A 17,623-nucleotide genomic window follows, 5' to 3' on the forward strand; every position below is an offset into this window, starting at 1 on the left:
AAAGCCCACGGTCTGCTTGATGAGCAGCCCAAACTATTCATTCCAGCTGCACTGATTACAGGCTACGTGAAAGAAACAATGAAGGTCAGCCGCCACATTTCACATAATTCATCTGAGGGGGAAAAAACTAAAAAAAAAAATGTCCAAGAAAGCAAACATAAAAGGCATAAATGGAGTATAATAGCCATTGTTTGGCCTTATTGATCTATTACAAATAACACCTTTATCATGTCGAAAAGCCATAATGGTTCCAAACAGAGATCCCACAGACAACATTCAGCTGCAGCTGCTCCTCGACCACAACTGCAGGTCCTATCTGAAACAGTGTGGCTGCTGCTGGTCAGAGGAATGTGTAATTATCCCTCCCAACAAGGCCACGCTGTAAATAATGTTCACCTCCACACCAGCAGCACAGCATCAAGGGGTGAAATCACTCATTACAGTAAGTGAAAACTCAACTGGGGAAAATCCCTTGAACCAAATGGTCTTTCGCTTGTTTAGGGAATTAACGTTAAACTAATATTGGTAGCCTGTCTTTAAATAAAGAAAAAGGGAGGGGGAGGGGGGAGTTAAGATTTACTGTGATGAAAATGACACAGCTGAGAATGACATGACATTTTAATAAACCTGTGTGCCCTGAAAACGGCTGAATTTGATGAAATCACTGCGAATCTTCACATTTTCTGTGACAAGATTAGGTAAATGTCATGTTAAAAACAGGTATTTTTTGCAGTGTACATTCACAAAGCGATATTCTGGGCGAAGGCGCTTTAAAAAATGGATGAGCAGCGATTATGTGAAACCAGGTCCACTGGAAATGCATTATTAAGCAGTATCTTATATTTACTGATATGATTATTACCACACCGATGTTTACGGAGGATAAGAGACGAGCCTGAAAGGCAACAACAGCCAAAGCTCCTGTTGGCTTCCCAGTTTCCCGACCCTCCATAAATGCTGCAGTGCACCGCCGCCATCTTACTTCTCTATTCTCTGCCATCTGACTGAAAAATGTGGCAGAGCGTCAATAATGTCAGATTTGAGTGGACAGGTTCATTTGTTTATTTCGTTTAAACCAGAAAAAAAGAGCGTCAATGCGATACGAGAGGACAACATGTGTTGTTATTATTATTAACTTATTATTATTCCAAAAACACGCCCACTCCCCTAAAATTAGCCCCCGGGATATGGAAAACGAGACAATACTGTTATTCACTGTAATGAGTCGAACGAGATTAAATTAGCCCTTTTAAATAAATAAATAAATAAATAAATAAATAAATAAATAACGGATTTACAGCAGAAAGGTTCAGATGCATCTGCGCAGAATTACCGAGGTAAATAAATTGTTGGCAAACCTAAGTTGTGTCTAACATTTAAATTCAGAGAAAAGCAAGTAGCTTCTCGGTTTTACTTAAAAGAAAAAAGGACATATAATGGACCCAGTTTTAAATCAAGGTTGTCTCTATTGTCACATAGCCCCAATAAATCAGGTACGGAAGGCTCAAAGGGAGACTCTGCCCGAGAAAAGACAAACCAGAGTCCGCCGGAAGAAGGTCTTTAAATTATTTATCTGCATTTGGTGCTTTAGGGGAGATGGATTACAAATAAACAGCGATAAATACTAACAAAACAGCTCATTGTTTACTGTGTATTCTTTGGTTCGGAAACAGCTAAGCGTTCACAGTCAGTGTCAGGCTGGCGACATTTTTCAATGACATTTCCGGTTTAAACATTCAAAATAAAATGACACGCAAACAACTTCATTTTTTTTTGTATTCCAGGACACTGGGATTATCAATATGGAAAAAAAATAAGGGGTTTAAATTCTCGTTCATTTAACAGTTGAGCTTTTACAGATGTAATATTGGCATCGCTGTCTTTATAATTGAACTGAGAATGAATATACTGCAATTACCACACGCGATAGCAGATAAATAGACCAAATCTCACATAGTCATCGCTTTTTTGTTACTTTATATAATCTAATGAATTTATTTGACATAATTTAAAATGTCTGGTTTTTAATGATCTCATTGCTCGCCCCCTCTATCATATTCTAAGCTTTGCTCTGGAGGTATAACAGCTTAGCTTCCGGTCTTATTGACGCTAACTGCTGCTACCTTAACTGAGCTCCCAGGCACAATATGGTGGAAAATACTACAAATTCCCTCACCACAGAAAAACCAAAACGGTTTTTTCTTACCTCGGCAGCCAGAGCCGACGCCGCCGCAGCCAGCAGCAGTAGAGCCACTCGATCCCCCATGTCGCTTCGCTGACACGACGCTCCTTCGGGCAGCGTTTTCTTTATCGCCGAGCGGTTTTAAACGTCTGCGTCTGGGTGAGTGCTGCTCGGCGCTGGTGACTCCCGTTGTCTGATGGTGAGCGATGCCGAGGCTGCACAGCTGCTCGGCGCCGGATCACCTGACCGCGGCGGAGTGGGATTAACGCGCGCACGCGCAAACACACGGATGCACGCACGCACGCACGCAGAGGCTGCGCGCGTACACGCCCACAACATCATACTAATGTACTTTTATGCACATTGTTGATTATTCATATGAATAAAATAGAGACTGTTCATAGTTTTAAAAAAAGTTGCTTTAATAACATGTTTAATTTACAACACAGGCACTGAAACAGAAACACTGGAAATCACTCACCTCACACATGATTAACAGTTCAACCGCTTCCATCATTCACAGTCATCCACAGCACAGGGAGGTCGATTCACTCTCACTTACAAACCTTAATTAGCCTACAGCTGCAATTCAACTTTTCCAGAGGCACAAGATGTAGAACTTTTCCTTTTTCCAAAGAGAATCTGATCCGGTTCAGGTGAACCTGCTGTGACCCCCAGCTCAGTTTGCACCCTCACACTGTTTCAAGTACCATCCAGTCCTCTCAGGCTGTCTGTGCCACTAACATCAGTTAGGTCAAAGTTATTATCCATTGTGTTCAAGTCTTTGTGTCTACACACACACACACACACACACAGGGCAGGCCCAGACATGACTTGTTTAAAATAGCTTTAATCATCAGCTCCCACCTCAGTAGATAACTTTCCATAAAAGCAGACTCTACATTGTCCCCTGGAAAGACTTTTCTCCTCCCGTGATGTGAGTGAAGTTCCCCTCCATGCTGACAAAAGTGGTCTTCACCTCCATCAAAGCGGCACACTGCCTTTGATGTGCACAGGCAGGGGGCGGATAAGGATATTGGTTATTAGTGGGGAAAAAGAACCCGCTGCAGGCCAGAATGGCTGCTAACAGTTACGTCTATAAGAACATGCACACGTTCTGGTGGTGTCTGGGCATCCTGACCCACAGCTTGTTCAATTATTATTTATTTCCCCACCACTAAGCCCAGACTCCTGCTGAACAAAACTGCACTGTGCCTCCCTTTTCTTCTCTAAATCTGGAATTGTCTTTAACCCAAATAGCAACAGCATTGCTTTGTAGGTCAGAGGTGTGCAGCCATCTCCAGATCTGGGAAACCTGGATGATCTGTGCAGCAGGAATTTCACTTGCGTGTGCAGCCAGGGTAAGGAGGAGGAGGGGAGTAGTTTGCTGGCCGAGGCTGAGTTGGGGTGTAAGGCGGGGGGCGCAGGGAGGGAGGGTACATCTCGTAGTCGTAGGTGTAGGGAGGTGGAGGGCCTTTCATGAAAGAGAAGGAAAGAAATAAGTATTAATTAGGTCAAAGCATTTATTTCTTCCATAACTACAAACCTCACATGTTAAAAGGTGAGTGAGGCCAGTTTAAGCTCAGGATACTTGCCCCCATTTTGCTCCCATCTTTGATGATATAGTTGCGCCCTCTTGTGGCTTAACCAATGAACCGCACTCTCTACAGAAAGGGACTTTGACTAACACTGAGGAAGGTCAAACATATGGCACCAAAGGATAATTTTGTAGACCACAATGCACCAGTCTCACCAGGGGGGGACTTACACTCATCAGTGAAACATCAAAGCAGCAGAGATGAAAGAAAAGATGAGTGAATTTGGTCAAACCTTGCTCCAAAATGAAGGGTTGATAAATTAAACGAATCACTGCTATAAGCAGGAATAGACTAACTCATCTTTGTGGATGTGGAGCTGGAAAATAACAGCCCCTCATGTCCAGTGTCAAGATACAAAATAATTCATATCACTGTTTCTGCATTCAGTACATGTTCATTCATATTTCACTGCTTTGTATGTTGGAGCGTGTTTATGAAACATGATCAGAGCTGCAGGGCAGAGGGGAGAGCGGCGGCCCTGTGCAGCGTGAAGGCGATACACCGAGGAGAATGAAACGTGATGAATAAATGATGAGACCCAGAAAAACCAACATTCCTGGGGCTGGAGAGTGTCGCACAGTTCCCACTCTGATCTGGAGACAAAGTACCTGCCAGGAAAACATGGACATCGGCGGTGTTCGAGCCCTTCGAGCGGGAACGACATGTAACAGACGTGAAACAGCAAGATTGTGAGGACGCAGTAAAGTAGGAGGTTGTGGGTAAAGGGCAGGAGACGAGGCGTACAGAGATCATGGTTCAGTGCAGATGATCTGAAGCCTTTAGAAAATAATCAGCTCTCATTGTGTTACTAGTCAGGAATGATGCTCAAGGCCAAGGTGGACCCCACAACACCTCACACCTCTTTCTTTTCTGCTGTTTTCTTTTCATTACTGGCAGCCGGAGGTCAGGAGATAATGTTTCACTGCAGCAGACTGTGTGTAACGAGCCACTGGCTGTAAAACATAGTCACCATGAAGCCACTACCAAACAAGCTGGAACCACTTTCTTATAAGTCGTACTATATAAAGTAGCATTGCGCCTATTGATTATTTTCACTTTTGATTAATAATTCTATTATTTTCTTGATTAATCAAGTCGCCTTTTGGTAAACAAAACATCAGAAAACTAAAAAATGCACATTACAATTCCCTGATTATCGTGAAAACTTCTCTTCATCTTTTAAAAATATGTGTGTGTGTGTTCCTGTGGACCCACCTGGATAGCCCTGGGTCACAGTGTTGATGTAGGAGGTGCTGAACACGCCGACCCGCGCCCCCCGCCCATTCTTCATGCACATGCACACGCACAGGAACAAGGCCGCCACGGCCCCCATCAAAAACACCACGCCGAAAACGATACCGGAGATGGCGGTGCCCCTGGAACGCACACAAAAACACACACACACTCACATTGTGAGCCACCCAGTCAAGTGTGAGAGGCGGCAGCTGTCTCAAACAGACATGCTACCAATACTTCTAAGGTGCTGCCATGGAGATGGACTGCAGCGTCTGATGTAACTCAGTTGTGTGATGTGTGTGCACCCGTAAGTGTGTGACAGTGTGACAGAGATTGTGCACTGGTGTGTCGGTGTGTGTGTGTTGCACTGCAGAGGAGTCTGTGACTTGGCACTGTAAAATAGAAAAAACACACATCATTAACAGGTTTGTTAGGTCTTCATCGTCAGCGTTAGTCAGCACGTCAGGCTCAGAGCAGCACACTGACTTTCACCAAGTCATTCAAGATTTTGCATTAACAATATTAGTGTAAATAAACAATATTCCAATAAGAGATTACAAATAGAGAAGTACAAACAGCTTTTCTCGGAGGACACTGAAGTCTGAGAACTGGGTGAAAGTGTTAAAGCAGCTGTGCTGAATGAAGTCAGGAGGTCAAAGGTCAGAGCTTCTGAAGAGTCTTCTGGCACATTAAAAGACAGCTGGTATGTGAGTTAGTTGCTCTCTCTGAGGCTTATTGACAGACAGGACTCCACCAAACCTATAGGTGTGTGCACATTATTTTCCAGCGCTGGTTCGTGTGTCCAAACCAGCGCTGGAAAATAATAATTTGATGGAGATAAGTTCAGCAAAGGCCGGTAAAGTGTGGGCAGCTGCTCTGAGACTTTGAGTCAGATACTATTTTATCCTCATGAAGGTGTCTGACAAACACATTTGTCAATGGAAACACCTGAATTGTGCGATGAGCTATAGTTATACACAAAGAAGGGATCACAGAGAGAGAGAGAGAGAGAGAGAAAATTACTGGTGATGCTGCAGTTTCTTCCTACAGTGAACAACAAATCAGTTAACATGAAAAACCCATTAATACTTTTAATACGTGGATTCAGACTCCCCAAAAAAATCTGTTTCAGATGTGTCTTAATGTGTCTTCATTAGCTTTTTGTGTCCACGCGTTAACTTACGAGAGGACGTCCCCCACATAGGCGTAGTAGGAGCAGCAGAAAGGTGGCGATCCATCGCAGCAGTACTCGATACAGCCCTCACACTGAGCCTCGGTGCCACCTGCAACACACACATCCACACACTCCTATCAATCTGCTGCACAGGATGTTCAATTTTGTGGAACCAGAAATCACAAGCAAAAAAAAGAAAGCAGAGGAAAGGCATTAGCACAGATGAAGCCTGTGAGACTTTAAGTAACACATTCATTTCCTCAGTGAAACAACCGAGAATAAAATAACATGCTACGTTTTTCAGGTGAATAGAGTTTTAAGAAAAAAAAAACCTCACTGCTTTATTTCAAGTTGTAAGAGTTGTGAGCTTAAAATAAAAGAAGCTCTTAAAGGAAACTGTTAACTCAGGTCTTTGTTATCTGGAGAACTTTTTGTAAAGCTTTCCCTTCTATGAAAAAAAAAAATAACCTGAATGCTATAATGAAACCTTTCATGAACTAACCTCAAAGCATATAACACAAACCAGCAGCCTCTATTTATACCTTCAAAGAGTTTAAAAGCATGAAGACAGTTGATTTATTATAAGCTCTGAGAACTGGAGCGGCACTTTCAAAAAGAAGCTATAACAATACCTGTGGAGCATCAGGGGAAAATAAAAATTCTGTATATATGATGAACTCACACAGGGACATCACACAGGACAGCTACATTTACAGAGGAGGCTTTGCTTTAAGCAGGGTTTGGACAGAAACACAAGTAAGTGATCAAACTTTTCTCCTTTTCTCATCACAATCACAAACAGACTCAAAGACTTTCTAATCGCATAGAATATATAATATGCTACAAAGATCACATGGCAACAAGCAACCGTTGCCATGTGACTGCTATGCAGCATCTCACTGAGTTAACAGTACACATGCATGATTTATTTTTCCATGTCCAGGCTGACTGAGGCAGCAAATCAGCCCACATGGCCGAGCAGCTGAATCAAACACTGTAGGCAGCAAACTGGCTGAATCTGACAGACGAATCTTATGACACAGCCTGAAAAATTAGCACGTTTCTCTGGATGATATGTCATTTTTGATGAGTTGGGACGGTGTGAATTGCCTTGCACTTTCAAGTTTGATGATACAACAGCTGCAAAAAGAGTTCGAGTCTTCCTGTGACAGGTTTTGCTCATTTACTTATTTTAAAGCTGCTCAGGAGTTGATGGTCACTTTAAAACTGTGCTCAGAGACGGTGTGAAAGCTGTGCATGATGGACACAGGATCGTGAGCCACAGTGATACAGCGACTGCATTAATTACTTTTTGAGTGGGAAGTCGTTAGAATGGGATAGAGCATGACTGGCATGTACATGAGTGGGGGTCAGATTTAAGAGCTAATATTTACCACCGCAATTCACGATCCAGTGCCATAATTTCACATCTTACATGCTTATTCCTGCTAAGAGCAGACGTGGCATTTGCAGGATCTCTTACATGCTTGTGTGTGTGTGTGTGTGATTAATGTGGTTCATTTACCCCACCCCCCACCCCCCCCCCGGCTCAGCCAAAACCTCTACATTCAAAAGCATTGTACACACAGCTGTGCCTCTCCGTGTACTCGTCTCAACCTGCTGCCACGACACGAGCCTTTCTCATCTGAAGGCTTTTCCCCCTCCTGAGCTGCGAGATCTGTGCTTCTCCCACAATCCAACACACTTCACATGAAGGACACGGCAAAGAAAACAAGCTCTGTGTGTGAGTGAGTGTGTGAGTGTGTGTCTCTGCTCAGTATCTGCTTTCTCTCAGCAATCACTCACACTTAAATGTTGTGTGCCTGGAGGCATATATGCACATTTCCAGGCACTGGTTCACATACAGGTAGGAAACTAAAGACAGACATCAGCCTTTTAATTACTGCAGGACGATGAGGAGGAGAAAACACACTTTGTTTTCCTGCAAAAATGTTTTTACAACTAAAAAATAAGTAAATAAAACGGAAAACATGCTTTTCTGTGACTGAAGCCAGTTTTGATGGATGTTTCCTTTAGGGTGGGGGTCACAGTCAACCCACCTTTTTAATTTAACACCACGTCCCTGCAGAAAAGCTGTGATATTTCCATGTAAATGACTATAGGGAGGTCCCATCAGCAGGCTTCTGGTCTGCTCTGTCTGGGTGGTCCTCAGAGGTCCTGGCTCCTGTCTCTCCACACGCTGGGAGACAATGGCACTATGTCCTTCACCCCCACCCCTTTTCACACACACACACACACACACACACATACACCAACACAATTAACTAGTCCTCTCCTCTGCCCCCCTCCCTGTACCACAGACTTGACTCAGATGAAAAGTTTCCAGCAGTTTTCATGTTTTGTTTCTGCCTTATTTGGAAGAAGTGTCATCACACTGGTGGTTTCCTACATTAAAAATATGATGCATCACTGACTTTTAGAGATTTTCCTGACCTGCTATAGTTTCCCAACACTTCAGCCTTTAATCCAGCAGCTCATTTCTGAGGCTGGAGGAGCCACATTTTTATTAAACATTAAGAAGTAACAATAAAGACAAATTAAAGGCACATTTTGACCATGTAGGTGCTGAAAAAAGGTGGAAACGGATTCATAGTGATTAAAGCCAAACTCACCGGTGAATAAACAAAGCAGCAGCGAGTTTCTCAGCCATTTCCATCTCACCGCCTGCGTCCTCCTCCTCCTCCAGAGGTTCTCCATGACCCCTCTCTCCCTGTGCGCCCACTTCCCGGCTTCTTTTCTCAGTCAGTGACGGACGATAACTAAAAGCGCGTCTTTCCTGAGCCCCCAGCAGTCACCTATCGTTCTCCTCAAGCACCATTGTTGTATCTCACCCCCCAGAAAAAGGTAGCGGCGGACAACTCGTGGCGACTTCGGGTTATTTCTCAGTTTTTCCTCCAAACCGAGGCTCCGTTTGTTCCTCCACGTGTGAGCCGAGCGTCTCCTCCGTCTCTGCTCCGTCCTGTCCCCACACCTCTGACTGACTGCTGTTAGGTTTTTATTCCTCACCTCCTCCCCCGCCCTCCTCCGTCTGCTCAAATTACCCTGTTGGGTTTACACTGAGAGAGAGAGAGAGAGAGAGAGAGAGAGAGAGAGAGAGAGAGAGAGAGAGAGAGAGAGAGAGAGAGAGAGAGAGGCATGAAGTCAGACAGTATATTAAAAAAACACTTCTGGTAGATTCAAAATAAGACTCTAATTGAAACCACACTCTTCACATTGAGCACTGACACTTTCTGTTTATATTATTATTTCTCTTAGTTGGCCACACTATCGTTTGTTTTCGTGCATGTTTCCTTTCTAACGCAAACTTTTATTAGTGTTTAAAAATGATTTTAGTTTTTAGTTTATAGTGAATAGTTAATGTTGTGAATATCCTGTAGATGAATGTTAGAATTCACACCGTGACAAAAATATGGTAATGCTCCAGAGGCCTGTTATTGTCTGCACTGAGAGAGTCACAGGATAATTCTGCAACCTATGTAGTTCAATTACAGTCATAGTAGGACACCAATTATCAATAATAATAATAATGATGATGATAATAAAGTATTAGTTATAGACATGTTTAATTGATTTTAAATTAGTTTAAGCTTTTATTCTGAAGGTTAAATGATCTCTTTTCCGACCTTCTTCTTGTTATGTCTGTCAAGCTTGACTCAACATGTGAAAAACACGCGTGCACGGGTGTCCGTGTTCTTGCGCGTACGCGTGCACGGCCCCCAGCTTCACACGCTCCCGTCACATCACGACCTCTTTTGAGATGAAAGAGGATGTAACGACTCACGGCGGCAGCGCGCGCTGCTTCACACCTGTGTGACAACACTTGATGCGGCTCGGGGCTATTTTGAGAATCCACAACAGCACGAACCGCCCAGATGTGTTATTCAGTGAAAACTTCATCCCATTAACACCCCTGCGACAAACACTCACCACAGTTCTGCTCATCTCTGCTGGAAAAATGAAGGAAAACCAGCCTCAGGTCCAGATGACCATAAGTGTAAGGCAGCAGCCATGATGGGACACTATGGAGGAGGGGCCACATGTGGAAAAAGGATCCTCCTGCACCCAAGGCTGGAAGGGTCACTGTCCCCGGGCCACAGGGATCCAGGATCATGCTCATGTTAGGAAGATATTTTACAGCCATTTAACCAGCAGCACTGCAAACACTCAGCGAGCAGGGAGTTCAAAGATTAAAGCCACAATGCATCAGCTCTCTGTGGCTTTTTAATTTTTTTAATTTATTTTTTTTTTGATTTTTAAAAATATGGATGCTGCTGCTTTTGAAGTTTGAAAACTACATCAAATCTGCCATGATTTAAACAAACGTTTGTGGGCAATCAAGGGTGGCAAAAGGATGAAGATAATTTAGCTCTGGGAAATGCCACCCACATCGAGCAGCAGTGATTCATGATGCCTTCCAGATGTTTCTTTTAAGCTGCAATGACGTGACGCCGAGACATGAAAAAACAAGCAGGTAAAAAAGTTTGATCTCAGGCGCACAGGTGACAGCCTCCTCCTCGGTGTTGTGTTTTTCTTTGTCAATCGAATAGTGAAAAAAACCTAAACACAACATGGAGCACACATCTTTGCCTGCACCAGCTGTTTATGCTCGCAGAGTCTGCTGGCGCATTATGCCATTACGCAGATTACAGAGATCGCCAATTTTCATCTTAACCATCTATAATTACGGGATAATGATTTCCTTTGTGCTGCATGGGAGCAGGAGATCATCCTCCTCAGGGCCCGACAGGAAGTGCAACACGGGCTCCATCTTTCAGGAACAGTGCTGAGGTACTTTCTGATCCTTCAATGCACAAATTCTTAAGATAAACTTCTAAAAAGTTTTAACAGGTAGAATTAGGGTGAGGGCCACAGGCTGGGGTTACATGCTCAACAAAAACCCACTCTGGAGACACTGGCTGCACAAGTCAACGTGATACTTTATTCATGAACCTAGGACCATATATATATAACACTGTATAAATACTCTATATATTCTACTTCCTTCTGTGATCTCAATAACAAATAAAAAATAATATTAAAAAAGCCACATGATTATATTTAACAGGCTGTACAAAAATAAATAATGTTTGGATATTCTGTACAAAAGAGAAATAAAACTTGATAGAAAAAAAACAAACAAAAAAAAGAACAGTGCCTTCGCAGAAGGCAGGAGAGACTTCCTTATGAAGTAGTAGCAGGAGACAAGTCCCTCTTTAGGTCTCCACACACTTACACATTCCTCACGCTCACACACACACACACACACACACACACACACACACTCATACACTCCTCTTTGGTCTTTAAAGAGTTCCCTCATTGTAGTTTGTTGTGTAGACGAGGGTAAGATATGGCTAAAAGACTAAGTACGGTGTACTGAGGCATTTAGAGACAACTGGGTGTTATAATGTGCCACTGGCAAAAACAACAAACAAAAAAAAAACAAAGCTGAAGTGCTACAGGTTTGTGATAAATAAACGTAGACTGGCAAGTTGGAACATAAACACTATGACTATGAGCGATCGTATTTTCCATACCTGATGGGGCGAGCAAGTAGAATATGAGCTTTTCTCTTTCCTTTGTTTCTTTATAGACTCTGCAGTAACCTCCCCCACCCCAACCCCTACGTGTCCGTCCAGCCCAGCTTGGACAAACATCACATACATGCATTAAAAATTTGACACACACACACAGTCCCACATCACACACATACATGTACACAAACACACAAGCATGACATTGGCACGGTAAGCAGCATGCTTTTTTTTTTTCAGGAAATCAGGAATGTCCATGCTTTCTTCTCCTTGATGGGAAAATGTGCCACTGCTGTGCTGAGGACAGACGGGCAGCGAGCTGTTACCAGTCTCTGGTGCTGAAATTAGGTGGCAGTGCCACTGTGGTTCAACGTCTGGCCCCGGAATGGATGGAGGGAACGGGTGAAAACAGTCAGTTACAGTCGCAGTCACTGTGGACCCACTGACACGTGGGGACCCATGGAAACCTGCAGCACTCCTCCCCCTGGATGTAAACATTCATCGGCCTCTTCGGATCGTTCGCAGAATAAAGGAGGCAGTGAAGATCAGAGTGTTCATCTGATTTCTCTCTGAAAGCTGGGTGGATGACAGGAGGTTAGGTTTGTCAGGCGGTCTCTAACAGGCACCCTGATTGCACAGTTCCAGCAGGGGTCGCGGCCGGTCTTTGGGGTCACAGCTGTCGTGGGTGAGCATGTGCCCCTCGTGGCTGATGCAGCGAAGCTGGCGTTTGCGGAAGCCTCGGCCGCAGGTCTTGGAGCATACAGACCACTCTCCGAGCAGCCAGGTGGGGCAGGGCTGGGAGCTGCAGGACCGTGAGGCTAAGGGGCGCAGTTCCTCTGGACAGTCCCTGGAGGGACGACCCTGGGGGTCCAGACACACCACCTCTCTCTGCTGCATACCTTCTCCACAGGTCTGGGAGCAAGGACCCCACTCCCTCAGGGTCCACTCGGCTCCACCCACCTCTCGGATAGCGTTGATGGACTGGCGGCGGCCTCCGTTGGTGTTAGAGGCTGAAGCAGCATTGTTTGGTCTCGGGGCGAAGTAGCTGTACTTAACCCGGGGCCGTGGGTCCTCCCCTACAGACAGCACCTGGATGGTGAGCGGCTCGGGGAGCGGGGCGAAGCTCCGGAGGCGCTCCAGGATGGCGGCGGAGCCACTGTAGCGTAACAGCGCCCCTCGCAGGGCGATGTCTGTCTCCATGGTCATCAGTTTGTAATCACCGTTCAACAGGTAGGTTCCATCCTGGCGACGCACTGCCAAGTAGCTGTTGTCTTGGCGACCATTGCCCGGGGCACGCTGCTTAACATCCACGTGGGTTGCACCAGCAGGGATAGTTACAACATCCTGGTAACCAGGCCTGAGACAGAGACAGATGGTGGTCAAACTTAGTCATAGAAAATTATTTTTGACATACATGCTGTATATTATGAGACTTTTGCACAAAGAGAAATGCTGCCAGATGTTTACCTGGCGCGGTCCAGAGAGCCAGACACTTTCTTGCAGGTGGAGCCGTCTCCACCACACACGCCGCACTTGTCGAAGCGGTGGTTAGAGCCGATGACGCGATCACATCCGGCCTTGACACACTGGCCTTGGACACAAACTGAGGTGGAATCTGGGCTGCAGGGTGTGCCGTCAGCCACCTGAGGGCAACAGAGAGACACGAACAGAGCTTTAGAGTTATGTCTGGTGAGACTGTTGCATAAGAGTCTGAGTCAAAGGGTAAAAAGTAAAAGTCTTTTCCCAGCAAGGCCGAAGCCTCGGGGCTGAGAGAAATTACAATAGCTGGTCCTTCAACTCACAAGTCTGCACAAGTAAAGAGACTTTTAAAAGATTACTAAGACCCTGTGCATCTTGTGACACCATTTTAAAACAGAGTCATAAAAAACTAAGTGTTTATTAATATATTGTTTATTATATAGAGCGAATCTCACCTTAGATTTGAGGACAAAGAAGTATCCTGTCCCCTTGGCTCTGCACACCAGCTTGCAGCGGTCTTTGGGTGAGACTCCAGCATACTTAGGCACCCACTCAACACCCTCTCCTGAACCCAGAGACACTTGGGCTGACATGTCGTTGTGGGCCAGGCACTGTTCCTCACGGAATGACAGGCCTGAGAAAGAGACAGGTGGAGGTCAGATTTACTGCACGTTCACCGTGACCTGCATGCTAACTTTCACACCGCTGTGCAAGGTTCACCAAAACAGGACTTGATGAATACAACTAGAATCATTTTAAAAAAACCTTGTGGATCAGGTCTCAGTTTTTAAGAAAAGATTATTATTAAAGATTATTTATTTCTGTGTGGTAACAAAAAGTCTCTTACCATTGGTGTCAGGGCAGGCTTCTGTGTTACAGGAACGGTACTGGATCCTCTTGCCCTCACAGTACTTGCCCCCGTTCTTGGGCAAAGGGTTGTCACAGGCGCGGAAGGAATACTGCACTCCTCCGCCGCAGGTCCGAGAGCAGTCGCCCCAGGGGCCCCACACACCCCAGCCACCGTTGACGGGAGTCTGAAAGCAGCAGGGACATAACCATGACCATTTTAAACTGTGTGGAGCTCAGCTGAGAGCAGGCATGAGCATGTTTTGTCACAAGTTATGCTTCAGTGATCAGCAGTGATTGCACTGGGTCTGCTTCCTACCTGATGTTTGGCAGCTTGGCTCTTCGTGAGACACTGTCCGGCCAGGCAGTAGCTGTCGTGTCCACATGGCGTACCATCAGCCCAGGGGAAGTTCTTGGTCTGGCACACCAGCAAACCATTGGATGTAGTCACAGTGCACCACAGAGCAGCGCACGTGGTGCTCAGGTCCGGGCAGTGCTGGGAGTCTTCACCAAAGGTGAGTCTGCACTGATGGTCAGCGTCATAGACCGTCCCAGGCAGGGGCTGAGGGAGGGGCTGAGGTTTGACCGGCTTATCCAGCAGGCACTGACCGTGGCCGTTGTCCAGGAAGGTGGTGACCATGAGGGCGGAGCAGGGGGACCACGGCTGCTGCTGGTCCAGGTTGGACAGAGTGGAGGCCATCATGTGGGAGCCCCAGTGGGCACCATTGACCCCGGAGCACAGCTGAGCGTCATCATGAGGCATGTTGAAGACGTGGCCTGGAGGACAGAAATAAAATAAAAGTTCTTTGAGCACCTCTGTATGTGTGTGTGATTCCTAACACACAGGAGACCACTGACTTCTTTTCTCTTACCCAGTTCATGTGCCACAGTAAATGCTGCTTGAAGCCCGTCATCCTCAATAATTGAGCAGCTTCTGTCAGGGTCACACACGGTGCCAACATCTGCCATGCCCAGAGTGTCACAGGAGTGGGCACCGCACAGGTCCTGGTGAGACACAACAACATGAATGTGTGAATACTCTGAAATGATGCTTTTCTTTCTAGACTCTGCAACTTTTGCTTTTCTTCCACACCAACTTACTGTTCTGGTGAAGAGCACGGCCGTGTCATAGTGCTCAGGGTGGCGGTCACTCGGTGGGTTGTGCTGCCGTTGCCACTGGCAGAAGTTGCGGAGGGTCATGGCAGCGTTAGTTGACACCTGAGGGCCTCTCTCCTCCTCGTACACCACCAGCAGCTTCACCACCGCCAGGCTGATGGAGTTGTGGATGCTAGGGTGGCGGTAGAGACGGGACGCCACTGCCATGATTGTCAGGAGGTAGGGTTTGAGCCCGGCGCCGTGGAACTCAGCCATGGACTGATCTGCCACCAGCATGATCTCCAGGTAGCGAGGGGTGGAAACAAAACGCCTGGTCCTGTGGTGGGCTGAGGGGAGAGGGAGAGAGAGGTCAGACCAAACCGAATTCATCAGGTTTCACTCCTAATTTTACTGCACAGAGCAAAACTCTGCCACTGTTCCAAACAGCAGCTACAAAGGCTGTTTTTTTTTCCAGAGGGATAGAGGCTCCAAAGAGCGCTCCGGATGTGCCTGGGGGAGCCTGGCTGCCGTGACTCAGCGTCACACCACCGACGGCTCCTCCTCCTCAGGGTCCACATTCCTAAAATGACCTTCTCTGGTGGAAAATTATGCGGGTGAGAAAGGGCGAAGGGAGAAAATCCTTTCTGGAGAAAAATGTCTGCCGGTGCTAGTAGTACCAGGAGGCGAGTTTAAACGTCTCAGCGCTGCCGGGCTCTGGCTGGCCCCAACCCCGCTGCTCCCCTCCCACCGTCACGCCTCCTCCTTTTTACCCTTGGAGAAGTCCCCCCCTCTCTCTCCTCTCCTCTCCTCTCCCCACCTCTCCTTCCTCCCTTCCTCTTCCCTAGCGAGTAGACGGCGCTGTCAAAAAGGTAGCCGAGTCCATTACGCATGCTGCGCACCCTGGCACACGAACAACTCCAGCTGACAGTCCGCATACTCACTATAGTCACTGACTTGTACCTCAGATAAGTTATCTGCTTGTTTGTATACAGCTGTAGATAAGGTGAATGTCTTTCACGACATTCTAGATAATAAATCACTGTCTCCGTGTTTCACTGGTCACTTTTAAAGTTTTAAATTCAGCTTGGTCTGATATAAGATGACAAAAAAAGCGTCTGCAGTGGTGCGTAAAATGTGCGGAGTGTTTCCTCAGCCTTACCTGTCTGGTCTGCGTTAGCGGCTCCGTGCTTTACTTCTTTCTCCAGATTCTTTGGCACCTTCTCCTCGTCCTCGTTGACCCCGCACTTGGAGCTCCCCTCCGCAGCCAAAGCTGCCCGACCTCTCCGGCGGATCGTGTGGACATCCTCCTCGGTGCCCAGGAAGTCGCTCGAGTTAAGGGGCTGAATAAAGTACTCTTCACCATGAAAGTAGAATCCGCCCCTGAGTCCGTGGCACAGGTTGAGCGCCGCGGCGGAGTTCTCCTCTCCATTCACCGTGCCAGAGAAAAAACAACCCGGCTCGGCTCCGCTCTTTGGTTCCTGTGTCGGTTCGGACTTGGGACTGCCCACAATGTGGAAGACAAAACCCGGCGCCAAAAAGGTCTGGTCGGGCTCTAGCTTCAAGACCAGTTCACTGCCAAATACGTCCAACCGGTACACCCTCATCTCCGCCTCCTTCTCCTTCTCCTCTGCGGAGAGAGTCCGCCACGGTTCGGTTTCGCTCTCCGACCGGGCCGTCGGGTCTAGTCTGACCGGCACCACGGTGCTCTCCTCCCAGGCGCAGTGCGCGGCGCCGACGCACAGAATCAAACCAATGGACACGTGTAAAAACCACATCGTATAACTGTGAAATCCGACAAATGGAAAGAGAAATTGATAATAAAGTCTCTACGAGGAACCAAGTAAATCCTTTAAAGGGTTTTTCCACTATAAGCTACAAACCCCAAGTCTTTGAAGTTCCACAAAACTGTCCACACGCGTAAAAATCTAAAAAGGGATCAAATCCAGTGCAAAACTCTTTTAAAGTTATGTGCAGGTCTGACTTGTTGCAAAAAGTCGTTTCATTAAATGAAAATAAAAGCTGGATCTCAGCAGTAAATTCCAACAGGTCTCCCTCTCTTCAAAACCCAGCAGATGTCTCAGTTTTTAGTTCTCTCTCTGAGTTCGGGGCAGGCTTTTGCTCTGCTGGCCCGTCTAGTCTGTTCTCTGCTCTTGCCTTGCAGTCAGAACAGAGCCGGTCCCTCCTATATATCCGCGTGCACCAGGACCACCCCTTTCCTGAGGGCCCTTTGATCTGAGAGGGGCCAAATCCCGTGCGCAACGAAAACGCACCAGCGACCTGGAGCGTTGCCATAATAAATCAATCATTGTGAGTATAGAGAGCTCTGGGCAGAGAAGCTTTTTCTTCAAACTCTGCTCGTCTGTCACAATATGTACATATACACTCACCGCCCCTGAGTATTATTACTGAACATGGTCCGTTAATATGAATCATATATCCCTGTGGATCATCTCACCCA

General features: G+C 46.3%; 4 protein-coding genes across 7 annotated transcripts in view; all 4 read right to left on the minus strand.

Moving 5' to 3' along the window:
• appa (amyloid beta (A4) precursor protein a) overlaps window positions 1-2,373 on the minus strand; it is a 31,293-nt gene extending 28,920 nt beyond the window's left edge. For both annotated transcript variants that reach the window (XM_041032280.1, XM_041032279.1), the window contains exon 1: window positions 2,207-2,373. In XM_041032280.1, the coding sequence (XP_040888214.1) occupies window positions 2,207-2,266 (60 nt within the window). In that variant the 5' untranslated portion in view covers window positions 2,267-2,373. The remainder of the gene's footprint in view (window positions 1-2,206) is intronic.
• The window catches only part of s100b (S100 calcium binding protein, beta (neural)), a 614,446-nt gene that overhangs the window by 170,383 nt on the left and 426,440 nt on the right, over window positions 1-17,623 (minus strand). The window lies entirely within an intron of this gene.
• cyyr1 (cysteine/tyrosine-rich 1) lies at window positions 2,637-9,190 on the minus strand. The gene is made up of 4 exons (XM_041032402.1): window positions 8,824-9,190; window positions 6,200-6,299; window positions 4,996-5,156; window positions 2,637-3,656 (listed from the first exon to the last, which is right to left on the minus strand). Exons 1-4 carry the CDS (start codon window positions 8,906-8,908, stop codon window positions 3,523-3,525), a joined length of 480 nt encoding a protein of 159 aa, XP_040888336.1. The 5' UTR covers window positions 8,909-9,190; the 3' UTR covers window positions 2,637-3,522.
• On the minus strand, window positions 11,131-17,306 carry adamts1 (ADAM metallopeptidase with thrombospondin type 1 motif, 1). Its single transcript, XM_041032242.1, has 8 exons — window positions 16,325-17,306; window positions 15,172-15,512; window positions 14,943-15,075; window positions 14,390-14,847; window positions 14,072-14,258; window positions 13,680-13,858; window positions 13,213-13,388; window positions 11,131-13,102 (listed from the first exon to the last, which is right to left on the minus strand). The coding sequence occupies exons 1-8, from the start codon at window positions 16,938-16,940 to the stop codon at window positions 12,361-12,363; spliced, it is 2,832 nt and encodes a 943-aa protein (XP_040888176.1). The 5' UTR covers window positions 16,941-17,306; the 3' UTR covers window positions 11,131-12,360.

This window comes from Toxotes jaculatrix, chromosome 24 (genome assembly GCF_017976425.1).
Source record: "Toxotes jaculatrix isolate fToxJac2 chromosome 24, fToxJac2.pri, whole genome shotgun sequence".
Classification (NCBI taxonomy): Eukaryota; Metazoa; Chordata; class Actinopteri; family Toxotidae; genus Toxotes; species Toxotes jaculatrix.